At 34.8% G+C, this 16,627-nt stretch overlaps 2 protein-coding genes across 6 annotated transcripts in view; one reads left to right on the forward strand and one right to left on the reverse strand.

Annotated features, from left to right (window-relative positions):
- The window catches only part of LOC105256481 (TNF receptor-associated factor family protein DDB_G0272098), a 32,953-nt gene extending 24,408 nt beyond the window's left edge, over window positions 1-8,545 (reverse strand). Inside the window, exon 1 of one of the 2 annotated variants that reach the window (XM_020029142.2) lies at window positions 8,398-8,545. In XM_020029142.2, coding sequence (XP_019884701.1) covers window positions 8,398-8,429 — 32 coding nt within the window. In that variant the 5' untranslated portion in view covers window positions 8,430-8,545. Of the gene's footprint in view, window positions 1-7,755; window positions 8,361-8,397 lie in introns of those variants that run through there. The other variant, XM_011266413.3, reaches the window with a different exon arrangement.
- Window positions 8,546-11,014: 2,469 nt separating this feature from the next.
- LOC105256483 (probable JmjC domain-containing histone demethylation protein 2C) overlaps window positions 11,015-16,627 on the forward strand; it is a 271,823-nt gene continuing 266,210 nt past the window's right edge. For all 4 annotated transcript variants that reach the window (XM_011266416.3, XM_011266420.3, XM_011266419.3 and 1 more), the window contains exon 1: window positions 11,015-12,265. In XM_011266416.3, coding sequence (XP_011264718.2) covers window positions 12,110-12,265 — 156 coding nt within the window. In that variant the 5' untranslated portion in view covers window positions 11,015-12,109. The remainder of the gene's footprint in view (window positions 12,266-16,627) is intronic.

Here is a 16,627-nt window from a genome sequence, read left to right on the forward strand (position 1 = left end):
GAAAATTCATAGTCGCACATGTAGCTAATATATCATTCATTTTGAGGCACATTATATTTAAAATATTTTAGTTAATTAAGTATCTTTGTCGATGTTTCATCGTACAATATATGAACTATTACGTTTAATAATCAGTTTTGCAAACACAAAGCGCACACATTGAACGCAATCGAAATGCTTGCATATGAATTAATTAATCTTTACAGTCTGCACTGTCCGCGTAGAGATACGTTCGATTTCCATCGATAAATATTGCAGGGCAAACCGTTGTGCCTTTCTTTCGTTTCGTCACGCTCACATGCGTTCTCGTCGAGGAAAGGGAATCCCCGAAGGGGCATCTCGGATGCTCGACGTTCCAGCACGCCGTTTGAATCTTTGCGAGCTCCTCCTCTTTCTTTTCTTCCTTCTTTTCCGTCTGCCCACGCGCTCGAACTACCATCCATTCGCGAAAGAGATAAAAGGACAAATGGACGAAGGAGCAAAGAAGGAGATCTAGGCTGAACGAAGGAGCAAAAAAAGAGAGCCAAATACAAGATCGGAGAAGGAGAGAAAGCGTGATATATGGGAGAGAGAGATGGTCTGTGTGTGTTTGTTTGTGTGAGGGAGAACATCGCCGCGATATCAGGACGTAGAGTTTCGGGGTACGCCCAAGGGGTCATCACCCTTTCGTGGCAAACCCCTTCTCCTCGCTTGTGTGCATGCCATCCTTCTATTTCCTCCCTCTCTCGCCTTTCGTCCTCTCTTTCGCTGGACTGGTCCCCTCCATCTTCCTCATACTCTAACAGCGCACCCCCGTGTGACGTGCACTTTTACTCCCTGGCGCGTCTCCAGGGACGAAGAAATACGATTCGCCCCGCGAGAAAATGGCGTAATTATATACGAGAGCAAGAAGGAGAGGAAGGACGCGTAAATCACGGCGGCGAGGAAGCAACGGGGCGTGCAAGACTTCGGCGAGGGGTCTCGCATCCGCCGAAAACACGGTTCGAAAAAGAGTTCCGAGAACTTTTCTCTTTTCTTCTACGGAATCAGGAAAAGATGAAAACTTTAAGAAGGCTAAGGGCTCTCGCAACACTTGTACTATTTAGAAAAATTATTTTCCGCTTGCCTCGTTAGAACCATTACATATGCGTCTATAGAAACAGGAACTGATCTCTATTGAATTTTAAAACCAAGAATATACAAGTTTTTGAATCTTGTTAAGGAAGCTTTTTCCCTTCAGTCGTATCGTTCTTCTAATGACGCGAGAGCATTGCTGCAACTATATTTGTGGTTCAATATCCTCCTCATTATGATGGCGTCACTTCAGAAGGGAGCCGTTCGCGTGACTCGCTTCTTGATAACGTGACTGACAACCGATGGAGGTTCAAGCTCCGTGGATCATACAATGATGCGGGTACAATGAGCTCGGTACGATGTCACTGTCTTTTGTAAAAGATGCACAATACCGCATAGAAATTTTAAAATATGTAGAATTTTCAAAAACTATCGTTTATCAATTATTATTTAATAAAATAATGATGTAAAAAAAACTGATAAAATAAATATAATAGCAAATATACTAAAAAAGATAAATACATATATAATAATATGATATAAAAATATAGTCAAAGATAAAAGTAAACGATAACCAATTGTTTTGTATGTGCATTGCAAATAAAATTTTAGTTTAAAAAATTAATATTATTACGAAAAGAATATGCAAACCATATAAAAAAGAAGAAAGAGAGATGCGATAACTTCTCTATTGAAGTGAAATAGAGTTGATGTAATCATACGCAAGATTATTACTAGCATCCACTTCGAACTATGACATATTTTTCATTAAATTGGAACGAGAGAGGATCTCGAGATGCAAATCATAACGCAATCTCAGTATCCTTAACGTTGATGAGGCTCTTGCGAATAATTGCTTCTTCGGTCAGCGCGAAAGATGATAAAATTTCCTACAGGATACATAAATGGATTTTAATATTAATCTACGATCGTTAATGACGGGTTGCACATCATAAGATGTTCACGTAAAATTGCAAACCGCTCCACGTACTACTTTATTTGTTGTTGTAAATTTACATTTGTACTTACAGATTAGCCATTCGAACGTATAATTTTAAATCTTCGCAATGGAACAATCAATATGCACGAGCCTTAATAAATAAATGCTGCTATGTTCAAGAAAATTGATAATTGTAAAGCATCAGTAAAAATATGTTATTATTAAATTTGATTATTTTCAAAATCCTAGAAATTTATTTGCATATTTTGCATAATTTATGTATAAATGTATAAATATCATGTAAATACTTTATATAAATAAGATATACAACATTTATTTTGTTACAAATTATTTTTAAAAAATATTTTAAATTATACAGGAAAAGATACTTTTACAAAATATTTTGAAATTGAGAAATCTTTTACCTATATTCTATTTTTTTAATTTTTTTACCTATATTCTTTTTTTATATTTTTAAAATTGTTCCATTTATTTTACAAATGCTATTTGTAATTAACAATTTAATTAATGTATATGTCTCCAGTTTATTTTTTTCTTTGTCGAGAATATAAGAACTGTATATATGCATTGATCGTAATAAAACTTTTCCCGTTTCCGTGTTACTAGAAGACTAAAGACCGCCATAATTAAGGAGACGACAAAATCCCGTTGAAATTTCCTTCTTATTTTCAGCGCGGAAGCCCCGAGTTCCCGTATTCGACGTCGGAGACAACGGAAAAAAATTATGCGTCACGAGTGCCGGGGGACTCTCGCATCTCGTAATTAGCGAGCGGCGCATTCTCAATTATTCTAATGAGGGCAATGACGTCACGAGACTGCGCTCTGAGAATTCCGGAGTAAAATCACCTAGAAATATTATTGCGTCGCATCACGACTTTTTTGCTTTTTTCTCTTTCTCTCTCTTTTCTCTCCAGCTTTTCTTTTTTTCCAACGTCATTGCAAGAGAAGTCTTTAAATACTCGAGACCCCTTTTCACGCGGATTTTCCTTTGTTATGAGAGCGCAGTAAAAAAAAATAGCATTATATTGACGGTGCAATTGTGTTTTAGAGATTTCTGACACACACACGTCCACCCACGCGTGCGCGTGCGTGTCACGATATGTGCGTATCCGCGACTTCAAAAGTCGCCGCACGGCCGAATGCAACGTGCGGTAATAACGCGGTCATTATTCTTGATATGCAAAGTAGAAATAAACGTGGAATGCGGGTTATGAGATCAACGATGTCCGGCAACCATTTACGGGCGAAAATGATAAATTATGTATAATGTAGCTTATAGTTTAATGATATAATGGTCCCGCTTATCTCTTATGCATTTTTATTTTTTCGCACATTCATAACTCTTACAATTGTTATTATTATTTTAATCACATGAGCTTTAAAACTAAAATTTATTTATTTTAATCACATGAGCTTTAAAACTAAAATTTTAAAGCACAACACGAATAACACATTTCTGTACAATCAACTAAAACAAAAACATCTCATGAAAAATATATTTCTATATCGTTAATTGTTTTGGCTAAATATATCTTACTTTTGATCAATTTAATTAATATCCAAAATATTTAATAATTAGCGATATTTTAATGAATAATGATCTTTTTCTGGAAATTTAACACATTCGATGAAACAGAACTTTCTTTTAAATGTCTTCTTTTCCATAAAATTCGAATAGTATATATATTTAAGTATGTTTAATAAAATTTTTTGCATTAAAAGCTATGAAACTTTTTATATTTTTTAAGTAAATCCTTAAATCAAATTTGAATTTTACGAGATTTTATTATTATTATTAAACTTTATATTTCAGTTTTAACAAGATTACGAATAAAGTAAACAAAATAGAATAATTTTACGATATATTAAAATATTTATCGATTTCAATGTTAATTAACATATCATTTAAATAAGAGTCGCATTTTTATGAGAATTTAGCGCAGTTCGTCGTAAATATATGCAATCCCTCCATTATTTTGCTCTCATCAACTCGACGAGAGGGGTAGGACAAGACCGGAGGGAGAGCTAAACAAGCTCCCGTCGCCCTTCACGCGATGGTCGAGTAGACGTCGAGGGCGCCACGACGGGGTTGTGTGAGGGCGAGAAAGGTTAACGCGATCTCTCGTACAAGGGTGTACGGAATATTGATTTGCACCGGTGTTAGAAGCCTTCTAGTCCCATAGGTACACGTTCAAGAAAGACGAACGCAAATGCACACATGTATCGCAAAGGGTGTTCCGATGTCATCAGAAAAATATTTTAAAGAGTTAAAGAGTACATTATTAATGAAAATCTCGTGGGAAACGAACGCTTGCTGTAAATTTCTAATTCTGAGTAGTTTAATTACTTTTAAACATTTGTCTAAATTTATAAATTTCAACACTTAATTAGCTTAAAATTTCCAATATTTAGTTACTTCTTATTAATAGTTTAATTTTGAAAATATTTAAGCGCTTAGAATATTTAAAATTCAGATTATATTCAGATTATATTCCTGGGAGGATTAATAGAGAATAAGTGAAGTAATTGAAAAAATTATATTTTCTTTTTCCAAAGCAGTGATATATAAATTTTAAAAATCAATTCTTCGATAATTGTAGTCGAAAGTAAATTATGTTTATAATACATAAAACTCATTTTAAATTTATAAAGTCGCATCTAAAATAGATATATATTTTACATACTCTGGATTTCTATATTTTATGTCCTAAAATCCTCGATTTCTTTCATAATTTTTATGCACGAAAAACTTCAGTGAAGACTACTTATTAAATATCTATTTAATATTTATCAATCTTGTTTAATATTGGCATTCTTAATACTTTAATAATTATTCAACTTGTAATTTTGAAAATATAAATATATAAAGTTCCTATCACACTTTCTTTCCAAAAAATAATAAACTATCATTGTGTGTGTGTTGTATATAAAATAGAATTAAAATTTTTTCAAGTTAAATTATTTTATTAAAAATAAAAATTAAAAATAAAGAAATTTTCATTTAAGATAAGTGATGGAAAAACCTATATGCGGTTGCACATGGGCCTCGTACGACGATGAAGTACTACCCTCCTGTTGCCAACCGGGCATCGATCCAACGAGCGACCAAGTTTCTTCTTGTCAAGGAGCATCTCCCTTTTTCTTTTTCTCTCTCGGTGTACTCATTTCTATCCACCGGTAGCTTTTTTCCGAAAGGATTCGCAAGAATACAAGAGATGCGCGGAAAGAGCACGGAAATATAGAAACTGTTGCGGAAAGATCGACCTTTATTGTTAGATGCAGATGTACTCGATGTCGAGTGCTATTTTCGTACCGATCGAAATGCGCACGTTCTATGTACAGAAGAGCAAGATGAGAGAAACTTAACTCTTTGAAGCCAATGGTTTCGATTCGAAAATCCTCTATTTTATCCAAGCTCTATCCGACTTTGAAAAAGTAATTTTGGAGCAAAACCGTTTGAATTTTAAAAGATTAAAGAATATTTTTCGATTGTTTTCCAACCGTGTGTACTGACAAAAATCTAGTTTGCTTCATATAATGTATTCAAATTGATAAAATTTAAAATCAGAGAAAATATTCATAGAGGAAGAAAGGAAAATATTTCAGTGAAAAATTTTTATTAAAATTAAACGATTTTGGCAATTTAAGAATTTATAAATAAAATGAGCGCAAAACTATATTTTTCAATTAACATAAACTTTAATAAGTTGGCTTTTTTCTGAAAGTTTCAACAGCTGAGACGAAAATCGACTGTCATTCGCAAATATTTACTCTTGATACATCCCGTATATATCCGAAAAAGGCATGCTTTTAAATTTCCTATAAAGTCACCATGCAGCACGCGTGCAAATATAGAGTACACGGAGTACATGCACTATAGAAAATGTATACGTAGCAGTTATGGCGTTGCGGAATAGCAGAAACGCAATTGATAAACCGAATGCACTTTAATATGAAATATTTTTATTTTACTTGAGAATTTTTCTTTTATGAATATTTTGCGCGTAAAAATACAGACAAATTTTCCAATTTAAAATTATATGTGTATTAATGATATTTAATATTCGGTCAAATCATGATTTATTTCTTTTGCATTATATACTTTTGAGTTAGTATTTTGTATTTTAAGACACTCAAGATTAATTTGTATGGTATAATTGTCTTTTGAAATCTAATTATTATTAATTTTATTTAAAAAAAGAAAAAGATTTTATCACCTTATTTAGTCTTTATATTTTTAAAATTTATGAAAAAAATTAAGATATCATTTTTGGCAGCGTTCTGTCATTAGTATTAAATCTAATAAAATTGAGATTTACAATGTGTTTATCGTATTTTATTTCTTCAATGTAAACGTGTTTTTAAAAAATTTGATAGAACTTTTTTCGGTTTTTTACATCGTGCAAAAAAATTTCGCGATTTCCCGATAACCATTTATCTTGTGCCAGATCTCGGACTGGCGTTTCTCCGTTTCGTTCTAATTTATTATCAAGTGCAACGTGCGGCCGTGAGTCACATGACAAGCCGCCGCCGACGATCGAGACGGACATTCACGCACATTGTTGCACGAGCGGGGAACATGCGTGAATGTGCGAGTCGGACACACTGTAAACAAAACGTGCCTCTTAGCGAGGGAGAGCGAAGAGTACAACGACCTGCGCTATTGTATGACGTAGCTTTCGGATCAGCTGACGCTGCGGAACGCATCGTTCGCTTATCGCGCGCGCGATTGTTTAGAGACATTCAGTTCGCTCGAACGATTACGTTATTCTATTATTCTATTATTTTCCGATTATAAAAGAATGTATGCGTTCTTGAAAATATCGTCGTAGCACGAAAAATGTATGTTAAATATTAAAAAATGTATTTAAATATTACTTCTGACATAAAAGACAGCTTTAAAAAATTATTAAGTAAAATTGTCTAATAATCTCTAATTATTAAAATTTGCTATGTATAAATTTTCTATAAAAGATTCTAACGAATTTAAAGATAATCAATATTTTAAAAATCGTCAAGTTCCTTGTATGACAAAGCATTATCATTTTTCTAATTGCACAAAAAATATTTTAGAAGAGATACATGAGATTAATAAATATGTAAAATTATAAATTTTAAAATTTATAAGAAAAAATTTTATAAGAAAAAACTCAAGTTAATATTCTTATATTTATAACAGTAATATATATTGTTTTTAAACATTGATAATAATATTATTTAATATAGATTATCATTTTTGTATTTTGCCTACACATATTTCATCCAAAAATATATGTATCAATTATATAATTTTTTAAAATTCACATGTAAAAATCAACATGTAAAAATATATAAAAAACCATCCATTTGTGCACAATATCTATGTATAAAAATATTAAATAATGCTTCGACTCAACAATTAAACTTAATAAAATATTACTTAATAAAACAGGTTCGTCCTTGTGTACTGTTTTGGTTTTCACAAGCGAATGTAATATCGATAATCGCATTTGTAATATTTGCGTATATTTTGACATAGATAGAAACGTTGGGTTAGATTAGGTTAGGTTACGTCCTTACACAATAGATTGCAAGCGGTTGCTTTCATTGTGACGCTGACTCAACGATACGCATTAATTAAGGATTTCAATTGTATCATCACTCACGCGAGAAACTCTTATTTCTTTCCCGATTTAATATTCTTTGTTCTCGTTTCGCATTAATTGTGCATTAATTTAAAAATGTTAGTGACATTATCTTACCTTTACTCCGGATCACTGTTGACTGACGTCCTTCTTCTTCCTCCCCTCCTTCTTTCCTTCTGGATTTAAACTTCTCCGGCCTCTTACGACACTCCTTCGTATCCACTACGAGGATCCCGCTGTCGAAGGTCCTACCAAACATGGGAATGCCTGTCGTCGATATCTGGACGCGATGACACAATCTTCCACCATGGATGAGAGAAAAGGAGAGAGAATTCCCTGATGGCCGTTCAACGACAGATCCGATCGCTTCGTCAGCTGATCTCAAATTCCAGCCTTCGTATTTTGTTCTCTTTGTCATGACAGCGAACTGTCGGAAGCGAGCGACACGAGAGAGCGAGAGGGATAGATATACAAAGAACGTATATATGCGCGGTATCTATAGAGACCACCGATCGAGCAAACGGTCGGGAAACAGAGTAGGCGACGGGATCACTATACGTGAGAATCGGATGGAACATCTCGCGTCCGATGTCACATTAGGCGACACGTGTGCAGCTGCCGCCGCGCGAGTAAAAATAAACTCTGCACCGGATTTTCTCGAACGGCGGACGATGGCGATGGCTCGGGGTCGTACAAGTCGACCCAAGTAGATATGCGACGTTTTTCCCGGCTATGCCGGACGTCGAGTCGTATACTCACATAACGAGACGCGAGACGATGGACGATATCATATTAACGGATCTTGCGGCTCCGCGGAACGCGCGTGAACGGCTAGAAATGAACGACTAAATGCGGACGGCCGTCTGTAGCACCGCTGCTCACAGGTCAGCCATGTTGGACTGGCAGCTGGCTGGCTGCTGCTGCGCGTGTGACGTCACGGCGTGTTTTGATCACGTGATGCGTCAGTCCCGTATAGATCGCGAATTTAATCAAATGCGATATATCGACAATGATATTAGTAAATTTCTGATGATAAATATTAGGTGAATTAAATCGTTTTTGTTTATTCTTTTTTTTCTTTCATTTTTTACGTGTTCGATCGAAAAAGCCAACAAACATTGTTTATCCTGATTTTATATTTTTCATTTATCTTTTTATATTTGAACTTTTCAATCTTGCATCGAAATTTTGAAGCAAATGCGTTTCGAAAATATATTGTAATGAGAATTATATTCGAATATTTTTTTGCAAATCTCGATATAATTTATGTTATCATTAATTAATTATTATAATAGCTCAAAATACAATTTTTAATAAATAAGTTGTAATAAATTGTAATAAATAAGCAATTGTAATAAATAAGCATAAAGAAACAAGTAAAAAGGTTATTTTCAATTAATTTGAAAAAATTTTAAATGCCAATTGGAAGCATTATGAATTTTTAAGCTATTATAAATTTCATTGATATGCTATATTGAAGTACGATTAATTGCAGTTCTTTTTATATATCATGCAATATATTTCACTGACAATGAGATTTTTCCACATATCTTACCGATTTTAAAAATTGCAAGCATAAAACCTTTTCCAGCAATCCGCTAAGCGCGTAAACACACTAATTTTCCAGTTGCAAGAAAGAAAAGAATAAGAAAACAAAAACTAGGATAAGAAAATAGAAAAAGAAAGGAAAAGAACAAGGAAATTCCATTGGCAACACGTCTTCTGGTTCACCACGAGATTGCAAACAAACACAAATCCTGCGGTGAAAAAGGAGTAAATGTTGACTAAAAATCTTGATAATTATACGTAAATCTTACTACAACAAAATATAAAAGAAAGGTTGTCTTCGTGTACCCGCATTCTCATAAATTTTCCACCAAAAAAGAAGAATAGTATCGAAATAAAAGAGTAAAGAATTTGATTCATATCGTGAATATCGAACGCTTTTGTATTTAGTGCAATGTATAAAATATTAATAACAAAATTTAAAATATAATTAAAAACTCATAAATTTAGAAATTATTTTATCTAACTTGAAAATAAGAATAACATACATTTTGATTCAAGATAAAAGAACATAAGAGAATTTTCTCTCCCAATTTTTAAGAATTTACATACTTTTAGGCATGGAAATCGAATCAAAATATATAAAAATATATAAAAATATATGTATAAATTTCTATGAAATTCTTTAATTCAAATCAAATAATCAAATTCTTTAATTAATTTATTTAGTTTCTTCAATATTTATGATGCTCGAATGTAATTATATCTGCAACTTAAATAAATCCAGTGGCACAAATAATCGCGCAATATATTGTAAATAGGAAAGTTAGCTATATTACATTTGCATTAATATTTTGGAAACTTTGGAATCAGATTAATTTTAACGAAACTGGAAATAGCTACAACAGGATCGGAGTAACTCTTATGGAATAAAATTGCGATGTTTACGTATCGCGTGGGGTTTCACATCGAGATGTTTATGATATAGATTTAATCATCGTGAAATTATCGAATCAATAGTTATAACTAATACTATCGTTGTAATTAATACTGTAAATGCTATAGTCATATAGTCATTATATTACGATAATTATACACAGTATATAACTATACATATTACAGTATGAGTATAGAAATCTTATCACATTCAAATTATAATTTTGATATTAGGAATAAAATATCTTGCAAATAAGTAGAATAATCTTTCTATTAGACATTTATCTAATCAAAATATAACAAATGTTAAGGTATAACAAATGCTTTAAAGACCAAGCTGAAAATTATTCCTGTTATCGAAAGATAGAAATTTACGTTTTTCAAGAGAAATATTCGCGTCGGGAAAGAAAGAAAGAAAGAAAGAAGAAAAACAGAAAACGGTGAAAAAAACGCTTGGGGGTTATACGCGGCATATGTACGTCGATATAAGTGAGTACAGAACAGTGCAGAACGCGAATATGCGTGTCGCACACGCGGTGGGAGAAGGTATAGGCAACAACGATTCCCCCCAGGCGTCCTCCTCCCCGCAACGGTGTCTCTCTCTTGCCACCCGCGCGCGCGAGCCCACGCGTCTAGCAGTTGGTACTACGGGTTTAAAACACCCTACCTTCGTGACAGTCTCGTGCGATGGATAGCAGCAAAGTGAGGCGCGACGCTCCGCGCCTCGGCGCGGAGTGGGGTAAAGGAACCGAGAAAAAGGGTAGAGGGGAGTGAGAGCGCGCGCTCGGTCGGCTACGAGGGGCCGGAGGTGGGGGAACGTGTCGGGGCGGGAGAAGGCGAGATAGACGGGTGGGAGAAGCGCGCGCGCGCGGCGGGGGAAGGGTGTACGGGCCGCGGGAAGGAGCTGTGCCTCCCTGCCGTCCGCCCGCAGTGCGCGCTACGCGATATCACTGGTCGGTCATGTGTGTGTCACTCTCACGTTCACATTGGTACCGTTCGGAGTCCTTCGTTAACCGCGTTGGTGGTATTGCTACCGCCGCCGTTACCGTCCACCGTCGCGTAGTGTGTGATGTCCGATAGTGTTACACCTGGTGTGCGTTCCGGAAGTTGAAAGTGTGTCCGGTTCGAGTAGGCTCTGTGCGCGGACGTCAACAGTGCAGGAGAGTGCTCGCTGTCATTCTTTCTCTCTCTCTCTTTCTCTCTCCCTCTGTCTTTTGTCACATCGGTCGTCTTGGACCGATCGCGCGCGCATCAGGATATATTATATACCGATAATACGAAAAAGTGCGCGCGCACGGTCGGTGGCGCGGAGAAACGCGCGCGCGCCGGGAGAGCGGAGAGAAAACACCGTGAAGTAAGACGCGAACGAGACGGCGAAGATCGCGCCGGACAGAGAGGGAGAGGTACGTTTGAAGTTGTGCGCGAGCGAGTCTCGTGGCTGTTTTCACGGAGAGAAGTCTCTCTCGCGCGCGCGTCCGCCGAACGCAAGGAGAAGCAAGGAGTGGCTACGCGGATCGGATAGTGCGTTGGTGAAGGAAGGAGCGAGATAGGGAGAGTGACCGGCCGTCGCCTCATGGCTCTGTTGTTTAATGGCCCTTCGTGATCGCGCGCGGCAGGAAGAGATCGGCCGCGAAGCGGTGCCCGCTGCCATCGACAAGTAGTGATCGTTTGTGACAGTGTTCGCCGTTGCGTCCCCTCCCCCTTACCCCTGCTCCGACCCCGGCCCCGGCCCTGGTGTACGGTGCGTGTGCTCGTTGTTGTTTTTCTTTTGTTTTTGGGGGCGAGGCACGCTCCTCGGAGGATAGAAGGAAAAACCGGGTCGGTGACAGGGGGGCCGGGAACGAGAGAGCGAGTGGAGCGAGAGAGAAGACGGAAGAGGAGCGGGAACAGTGGGGGTGGGAGACAGGGGGCGCCTACTCTGGCGCGGCAAGGGGGGGAGGGGGACGTACGAGGGAAAGGGTGACTGGCGGACCCGGCTGTGGCGATCCGAAGTCGCGGATTCGGCACGCCACGGTGTACCGATCGTAATATGGCGTACAAGTTTCGCGAGGAGATCGTGGGAAAGAGGTTTCTCTCGGTGAGTGATTTCACCAAGCTGAAGGTGAATAAGATTAGTGAGTGGGGTTGGCGTGCGGGAGTGATACGTGCTGCCAGTCATAGGGATAACGGCTGTCATGATCTTCAGGTGAGTGAAAAAACATCTCTCATATTTCTGTCGAAAATGTCTCGAATCGCGAAAACGTTTATTTAGAAACGAATTATCTTAGATTCGTCCGTGACGTCGATGCCGTACATTCCTCGATCTGACGTCACGCGTGCGACGTCTCGCGCCGCGCCGTTTGTGTTTACATCAGCGCGTGACCTTTCGTGCGTTGTATACCCCAAGTACGCTCGCCGGCTCTCGACGATTACTCCAACGTATCGCTCGCCTTACCTTAGACATGTATTGTTACGGGAAATGGAATTCATCGTCCACTCCGCAGAATTCGATGGTAAATATCCGGGCAAACGCAATATTATATAAATAGATTGAATATATTTAAATAGACAAATATTGTTTTCGCCAATATCATTTTCGTAATTCTTGAAAATCTTTTTCTTTTTTGTTCTTTCTTATCAAAATTTTATTATATTTAAACTAATATACATATGAGCATATATTTTAATCATATGTTTTAATATATTTTAATTATGAACAAAATAAAATATATCATCATATAATTTATTTTGTTCGTAATATTGTACTTTCGGAAATGATACAATGATATCGTAACGTTTCGAATCAATTATTTGCAGACGATGAAAAGGCAAATTCCTAATTGCGAATAATATTTAAATATATATCACGAATGTTTTTGCACATTTCTAAGAATTATAATCGTTTTATTAATATTTGCGAATATAATATTGGGGATTCTTGTTACCTTTCAGCAAGAAACACATTCGAGACGAATAAATTGAAAAAACGTTCTTGAAAGTATGAAATAGTCGGTTGATGCGATGATTGCTTGAAATTTATGTGTATATTTTTTAATGCTATTATATATATAAAAGTATATAAATGTTTGCATATTTTCGAAGAACATTCTTCGGATGTCACGTATTTTAAATAATAGGTATAAAATCGTTAATCTATATCGAAATACTTCACAAATATAAGTATAATATGTGCTCTATATATTATATAAATTTCGATATATCTCAAATTTATATTATCACAGAATTGCATATTTTATTCATGCAATATATAATTCATACAATAGAATTGCATATATTATTCATATAATATAATATTACATATCATCATGCTTGACTATTTTTAACATGTGGAAACATAATTATTAGAGACCGGTTTCGTTCAATTGCAATGTCTACATAGTAAATTTCTATATGATAGTCGCTATCATCGATATTCTTCAATATTTTAATCGATATAATGAAAAAAGATCAATTTAAAAATAGATCTTTAGATAGAATCTTTTTTTTGGCAATATATTAAAATAAAATTTTGTTGAAATTCCGTGATTTACAAAGAGTGTACATATTTTAAACAAATATTTCATATAGACGTAGTTTTTTATAATTACAAATTACAAATTTTGAAGCTCAAACAAAAGAATTTATGCTCGAAGAATTCGCGATTGTCGGTTAATATAATTACGCGAATTTATCTATCAGATCTTTTTCTTTTTTTAAATCGAGTCACAACTATTTCAGTTTTCGAGGACATTGGCAACTTATGTATCAACGCCATTTACACATCGAGACTCATACATTCACGTACGTGATATCTGTACACGCTCGACGTACATGTTTTGCGTTACTTGGCCAGTAATATTTGCCAATTATACCTTAGCCAAAGGCCGCAGATTATTATGCCGGTGAAGCGTAAAGTCTCGGAAAATCTCAACCTTGCAGGCCGATTTTTCCATTGCTTTACAACACCGAAATTTATGATGTTGGATTTCGATTCGAATAAATTGCGTGTTGAAACAGTCATCATCGCGATTTGGTTACGCAATGAATCAAATTTCGGAACACTCAGATACCCGCGCGCAAAATTAATTCAGAGTACTACTTTGGTGGCAGTACTTATTTCTTACGTAAAAGAAACAACTGCCCTCGGACTACTCATTGATCAATGAAATCATCTCGATAACATTAATTTATTTATGTATTATTATAATAATCAGCATAATTATCGAGATATTCTCGCAGAAAAGTATTTTCACAAATCTCAGTTAGTATTTTGGTGAGGAAAGATTGCTATAGTTTGAGAACATTTATTACGAGAAATATGGTTGAAAAAATTGTTTCCTAATATTTATATTAAAATATTTTAACGTAATAAGAGAGCAAGAGAAAATTAAATCTTTCTATATTTTATCAGTATCAATTGAATATCTGGACAAATTTTATTTCAAATGGCTGTAATACATTACGTGTATTAATATATAAAATATATATATATATATATATATATATATATGTATATAGAATTACAGTTTATTATCTACGTATAATAACGTCCTATCTAAAATACTCAAACTGATGATGACTACTATCTGATACGTAATTTAAATATCTAATCTAAATAAAAAATATCAGCGAGATTATTTTTTCTTTAATTTTCCATTTAAATTATCTACACAAAATATCTAAAGTCTTAACTAAATACATAATATATTATGCAAAATATCTAAAGTCTTAACTAAATACATAATATATTATGCAATCATTATTTTTTAATATACAAAAATTAGTCCTTCTGTATATATTATGTTTAAGTAGATATATAACAAATAGAAAGATAAACTATTAAAATTTATACAAATTTTACTTGCGAGTCATATTCATATTATGTAATAATTTTTGTCAATGATATATGCATGTCGGAGGGGGGGGGTCAATCACTATTCAAAAAATGTACAGTGATTCTTGACAATACAATAGTATTTTATTGCTTACATTACTATTGTATTGCTCCTGTATTGTTAATAATGTTAGTATTCCTATTATTATTATTATTATTTTATTGTCAATATTATTGTTTTATTGTCAATATTATTATCTTATTGTCAATATTGTCAGTACTGCCGTAGAATCACAAGAGTATTTCTAGTGCACATTACTTTTGTTCTTATATTATTTTTCTTACATATGCTAGTATTATTTCAATATATATTTTTCTAAAACACGTATTTTCTAAAATTATATTCACTGTCAGTACTGCCGCAATTTATTTCTAATGAAATGTACAATCTTTTCCATAGTGGTTGACCCTTTGGTAATGTAAACTATTAAATTTAAAATTTAACAAAAAGAACTTGATAGTTTTACTTACTTTAGTTATATATTTTATATCATTTCTTCATTTTAAAAGAATTCTAAAAAATTTAACAAATTAATATTGCATTAATTAATATTACATATTAAAATTGTATATTAAATTAATATTGCATATATAAATATTAATTATTATACACTAAAAATCTATGCATTATTCCACGGTTTAAATATTCCTCCCGTAAACTATTTCATTCACCCAATTCCACACCGATTGTCAGTCGCGATGCAATCGATCTCCGACACTCGGAGTTAATAATACCAGTACTTATTCGCGAGACTCATTAACGGTCGCCCGGTTTCAACTATCCCTAATGGCTCTCGCGGCGTCTGCGAATTTATTGCGGCGCCAAGGAGCATCCGGACGCCACCCGGAATGAATTTAGTTGACATCTGTTTAGTATTTGCCGCTCTAAAGGGTCAACGACTACAAATGCCATTAAATATTCCGGGGTCATCACCGCGCGGACTCGCAGATGAGTCCGTTTTCCGGTTTTCTCGTTTCGAGAAGTGCTTTCGCGCTTTCCGGCTTTGTAGGCGATCTTGTGGTTAATGAAAGCTTCGGTTTCAACGGAGGTGAAAGTTATCGAGCCATCGTTTTTAATGGCGCGAGGTCTCCGAAATAAGTAAAATAGTTTTTCTCGAAGAAAAAAATTTTTATTTTTCTTTTCTCTCCCTCTCGCACACTCTGCTTTTGTATATATGTTGATAGTGTCGACGATAAAGAGAAGCCTTGAAGTATTGACAAGTCGTTGAAATATCGAACGCGTAGAAAATAGGTGTTTTATCGATAAGGGCGTCCTGGTATGAGAGTCTCGCACGCTCGTCACCTTGAAACTTCTCTATGCTAACTTTAGACATGAAATGATGCATAACTCAACAATGCACTATAAAACGCAGTCTGGGACAATAAAATGTGAGAGACGTAGTATGTAATCATGTAAAATAATTTTTTATTTTGCTCAACGATTTTGTTTGAAATCATATACATCTCTCAAGAAAATTCATATATTCGTATTCAGCTCAAAATTTTGAGCTTTTTATGAATACGAATTTTATGAATGTGAGCTTTCCCTTTTTCCCCAAAACATTTATGGATAAAGGAAATTTTTTTATAAATACTCAAATTATATGAATTGCATCGAAATGAATTTTCTTGAGAGATGTATATAATTTCAAACAAAATCGTTGAGTAAAATAA

The sequence above is a fragment of the Camponotus floridanus genome, unplaced genomic scaffold (assembly GCF_003227725.1).
Source record: "Camponotus floridanus strain SB8 unplaced genomic scaffold, Cflo_v7.5 scaffold1, whole genome shotgun sequence".
NCBI classification, from domain to species: Eukaryota; Metazoa; Arthropoda; class Insecta; order Hymenoptera; family Formicidae; genus Camponotus; species Camponotus floridanus.